General features: G+C 37.7%; 1 protein-coding gene across 1 annotated transcript; it reads right to left on the reverse strand.

The window, feature by feature from the left end:
- Positions 1-4659: 4659 nt before the first annotated feature.
- Positions 4660-5301, reverse strand: LOC149390751 (protein FAR-RED IMPAIRED RESPONSE 1-like). The gene has a single exon (XM_089619850.1). The coding sequence runs from the start codon at positions 5299-5301 to the stop codon at positions 4660-4662; it is 642 nt and encodes a 213-aa protein (XP_089475976.1).
- Between the last annotated feature and the right edge of the window lie 265 nt (positions 5302-5566).

Raw genomic sequence — 5566 nt, forward strand, 5'->3', positions numbered from 1 at the left:
ATGGTCAAAGCATCGGATTCAGTAGGAGCTCCACCGCTTCTAACGAATTCCTTAAAAACCTGCTTCACATCCTTCTCCCACCACTCTCCTATATGGATATTTTCAAACATATATTAAACCAATGATATGTACCTTTGGTTTTTGGGGGAATAACCTTTAACCAATACTTAAAATTTATGTACTTAAAAAAGAAATATTATTTTTAATTTGTAGTAAAATTTCCAAAACTATCAATTTTAAACACTGCTTGATCAAGACTTCTGTATTCGATATATGATTTCATATTTACCTCTCTTTTTTTCTCTTATATATATATATATATATATATATATATATATATATAATCTCATGTTTACCCGTTGGACTCGTACATTCATTACATTTCGCCCCCTAGACTCGAAAATGTTTCAGAATTCAACTCAAAACTCAGTTACGTGTTACAAGGCCCCACTTCCGTCAGTATTTGGACGTTAAGTTATCACGTTCTGATGACGTGACATGATTTTAAATGGTATAATAGTATTTTTGGTTATTCTAAATACTTTTAATGTTTAAAATTGTTTATGAAATTGTTATTATATCAGTTCGTGTAACAACATAAGAAAAAGAAAAAAAAAATGAGGACGAAGAAGAAGAGGGGTCGGAGAAGGAAGCAAACCCATTCACTTCACGTGATTTCTAGCGTTTCTCTTCTTCTCCGGCATGAATTCTCGGCCTACCTCCTTTTCTCGCGAGTTCTCTATTTCTTCTTCTTGATTTCGCTCAGCCCTCACCCACGCCATCTCTCATGCTCACTCTCTATGTCGCTCTCTTCTCCTTTCCCTCTCGCTCATCTTCTTCTTCTTTCTTTTTTTTTCTTCGGTCGAGGTTCTTTCTTCATTCTCTTCTGCGTATTTTTTTTTTCTTTTTCCTATGTTTCTTCTCTGTGGCGTGACAGTTAGATTTTGACTGTTCATCAAAGCTTCGCCGTGAATCCATAGATGGAGGGAAGTGATTTTCGCCTGATGTCTTCGGTGATTCACACAGGTAGGTAAAAACCCATAGAAATCCATGTTTTTCCTTCGAAAATTAGGGTTTTCTTATTTCAAATTTGGGCTTCTACTTCTATGTTGATTCTGCAATTTACTGTATTTACTTGAGTCTTGATTTTACTCGAATTTGTGGAAATCGTGAGAAAGCAATATCAGTTTCCAAAATTGTTTGTTTGGTTCGAATGTCTATGTGTTTATATAATAGTTTGAATTTTGGAATCGGGGCTTTAGTTTCATCGAGTTGATTTCTTAATCGTGATTCTGTTGGGCTCGAGTTCTATTTGATTCCGTGAGATGGAATTGTAATATCTTCGAACCCCGACTCAGGTGGCGAGTCACGCTCAGAAGTACTTTCTCCGGAGAAGTAACAACACTCGCCAGCGACACAGATCTAGTTTCTTCGGTGAATAAGAGCAGAGCTCGGATTGCTATTGGTGTTGCGATTTGGGGCTTTCTTTGTGTTTTCGGATGGGAAGCTCTGGAGAGACGAGCAATAAGGCCATCAGTGCTTCGGTGGGAGGGTTGGTTCAGGAGAGAAGAGAAAGAAGAAGAAATGGAGGGGACATGCCTCGGAGAAGGAGAAAGAGAAGAAGAGAAGAGAAAGAAGATTTTTTTAAAAAAATTTATTATTACAAAAATAATAAAACTAGGGTATATTGATAATTGCACATATTTTAAATCTCACGTGACAAAAAAAAAACGTGACATTTAACGTCCAAAATTAGACAAAAGTGGCAACGTGTAATAACGCCATTAGTTAAGAGATTCTCAATGTAACATTTCGAGTAGATGGGGTGAAATGTAACCGATGTACGAGTCCAGGGGGTAAAAATGAGATTTACAATCTAACTACCGAGTATCTAGCTTTTGGAAAGAAGGAACAGACTACATCTCAATGTGCATCAATAGAAACCCGACCCAATTTGCAAACACGTCAATTACTTTTTTTCTCTTAAAAAATTACATTAACTAGTCCTCAATATTTATAATTTGCTTAGTAGAGGCTGATTCTGGATATATGCTAGATATTCATAAGAATATTTTTATCACCCATTAAAAAATGTGAAAGAGATATCGGACTGACCTAGAATGATTGGCACATCTATGGGAGGAACATCATAGCTAGTTTTAATAGGATATCCAGATCCATATTTGGGGATGTTGACCATAAAAAAAGTACAACAATATCTCACGAAATACACTTAGTACCGAGAACGTGTTCTCGAGAATCTTAAGTCTATAGGCAAGATTTTCAATTATACAGACTAAACTCGTAAAAAGAAAAATGTGATAAGGAGTATTAATGAATGTAAACTATGACTATCATGCTCTCAAACATTCCGTCCCCCTTCTTTTGAGTTCTTCTTCTATTTATGGTTGCCTTGAGTTGAATACGTGAGGTGATCAGTCCCACGTCTCCGACGGTTACCAAGTAACTGCTCCGTGCTCGTGTGTTTAGTGGGCGGTTGCTCTTCATGCTTTCCTTGGTCGTAACCGTCAAGGTGAGAGTTTTATCTTTCATTTTGATTATTTTCACGTGTTTGATTTGTTTTGACTAGTGTTTGACCTATCGGCTTCTCTCATCTTCTAAGCTCTGCCCGGTAGGGGCCGTTCTTGACTTATGAATGAATCGTTCCTTATCTTTCGTGAGTTCTCGGGCCTATTTGACTTGAACTCTGTTATGGATTTCTTTGGTTCTCGGGGTTCCGAGGAGCCTCTTTAGCCGTTTCGGATTACATGAGTAACAACAGCCTTCCAGTTTTTTAGTATTTTAGTAAAAATGCTAAGGAAATATATAGTCTAATCTTTCATTCAATTAAACTTTACGCATTTTTACTATTTTATCTTCTTGGCTCTAGTCGAGGTGAGATTTTACCTCTCCACCGTTTCATTCCTTTCCAGGTTTATATCGTGCGCACGGTGTCGTTTTATGTAAATTTCGTTTGAAACGAAGCGACTTCTGTGTCCGCCATTAGATTTGCAAAGCTTCCTTCATACGGTTCATCAGAGCCATTCATCATCAAAGTATATAAGGCTCTATTCCAGATTTTTGGTCTTAATATATGCATTTTCTCAGGTTTCTGGGTTTCGTTTTCCTGTAATTCTCCAGTGATTCCCTCTTTTTCCGGCACTGTTTTCGGGTGAAGACTTGGTTGTTTTAGCTCTCCCGCCTTTAAATATTATGGGTAAGTTGCTTATTCTTTCTTTTTATGGTTTCTGTCCACAATGCATGCTCTGTACTCCTTTTTTGGAGAGACGTGTCGAGGGTTGTGTTTCAAGTCTGCTCGGCCATTTATGCTAGGAATTATAGCTTATTACGTGATATCATAGGGGATAAATGGTCAATCGAGGCCAAATATGAGGATTGATCCCCGAGTAGTCTAGAGGACAGAACCTGATACCGAGGAGGTCACTCTCACATCTGGATTCAGTGTCTCTTTCTTCCGTGATCTTGAGGTATCACATTCCGAAAATTGGCTGAGACCAACCAATCTTTGCCATCGCGCTTTTTGAATATTTTCACCGTCCTCTCGTGTATCCCGAGCTTATGAATAAGGAGCTTGTGGAGAGGGTTTTTGATTTCCCAAGATTTTATTGTAGGGAATGGATGTCTTTTCTGAATCAAGTGCCCTTATGTCCTCGGAACGATCTAGCACTCCTCCGAGCCTAATCTCGGAGCATGCGTCACTTTATGTGCCTGAGGTTGAGGATGAGGCTATGGGGCTTGATTTGCCTGGTTCAAGTGGTCGGACCTTTGGCGTGGATGTCCCAGGAGACGATTTGGACGAGGACATCTTGGAACGTAGGGAGGGCCAGTTCTCGGCCTCTCAGTGGACTTCTTGAGTCTCTCCTTTGTATCTCTAGAAAGTGCGCAAGGAGTTCCAGATACCGGAAGGTATCGTTTTGTCAGTCCCCGGGGAAGACGAGCGGGCTTGTAGCCCTCCACATGGGAAGGTGGTGTTTAATGTTGTCAATAAACAGAAGTGTTTATTGACATGAATGTCAATAATTAATTCCTGTTCTTTTTTATTTATATTAATGTCAATAAACACTGAAACTTATTGGTATTAATGTCAATAAAAAGTCACAGTGAGTTATTGAAAAATAATTAATTCATGTTCTTTTTTATTTATAGTAATGTCAATAAACACTGGAACTTATTGGTATTAATGTCAATAAAAAGTCACAGTGAGTTATTGAAAAATAATTAATTCCTGTTCTTTTTTATTTATATTAACAAAAATTTGGCTACGTAAGCCACCTAAACTATAGGAATTGTAAATTAGCCAACCTTTAGTAAATACTTTGTAAATAGCCAATTTGCATACGTGACAGCCTATTAACTACTTAAAATATATGTTTGACTGTGTTAAATAAGTCTTTTACTAATCTGTTAATAAGTCTATTTGGCTATTTACAAAAAATTAACCAAATGTGGGCTATATCTCAATTCACTATATCCGTGTGGCTATATAACTTAATAACCCTTATATTAATGTTAATAAACATTGGAACTTATTGGTATTAATGTCAATAAAAAGTCACAGTGAGTTATTGAAAAATAATTAATTCCTATTCTTTTTTATTTATATTAATGTCAATAAACACTTGAACTTATTGGTATTATTTATATAGATCTTACCAGCATTAAAGTAGAAAGAGCATGAGAGTCATCCATTCGCTTTTGAAATTTTGGAGTAAGCACCTTCGTTGAAGACGTTGCTAATTCTCTTCGGTCGTAGAACCACTTTTGCATTCTCTCTCTCAACCAATCAATCAACTTCGAAATTGGAAAATCTCTAGCTTTGGAGTCCATTGCATTCAAAGACTCGGCATTGTTTGAGGTCATGATTGAGTACCTTGTATTGGTAATGTAGCAACGAGACCATTTTTCATGTCCCACTTCATTCTCAAGGTATTGTCGAATTTCAATATTTTCCCGGTCGATCATGCGCATATACTTTTCAAATTCCATACGCGTATATGCCTTTGCTGCACCATAAAACTTCCAGTTGAAACTCTTAGTGAGACCCTTGAAATTGTTCTTCACGTTTCCAAGAAGATGCTGCGCGCAATACCCATGTGCCGAATTTGGAAAAACCTTTGCCACAGCATTACATATTCCATTGTTCTTGTCAGATACAATGACTTGACGTGGCCTCTCCCCTATCGCTGCCTTTAACGTGCTCAAAAAATTCAACCATGACTCATTCGATTCAGAGTCTCCAATACCGAAGGCGAGAGGAAAACATTGTTCATTTGCATCCATCGCTACCGCTGTAAACAAAGTTCCACGATGATAGTTCTTCAAGAACGTAGCGTCGATAACGATGATAGGCCGACAAAACTTCCATCCTCTTATGAAGGGACTAAGAGACATAAAAAAATTTATAAATCTGTGTTCACGGTCAGCAGTAAGCTCCAGAACAGACCATGGATTTTTTGTCTCAATCATATACTTTAAGGTGGGCAGAAATGCGTACGACTCAGTGTCAATTCCGTATAACAACCCAAGGGCCTTTTCTTTTGCCCTC

The sequence above is a fragment of the Urtica dioica genome, chromosome 7 (genome assembly GCF_054948205.1).
Source record: "Urtica dioica subsp. dioica isolate 48M chromosome 7, U.dioica_male_clone48M_v1_H2, whole genome shotgun sequence".
NCBI classification, from domain to species: Eukaryota; Viridiplantae; Streptophyta; class Magnoliopsida; order Rosales; family Urticaceae; genus Urtica; species Urtica dioica.

Bases quoted from the DNA above. Each gene is read 5' to 3' on its own strand.
- LOC149390751 (XM_089619850.1), bottom strand. From the start codon at position 5,301: ATGGATGCAAATGAACAATGTTTTCCTCTCGCCTTCGGTATTGGAGAC.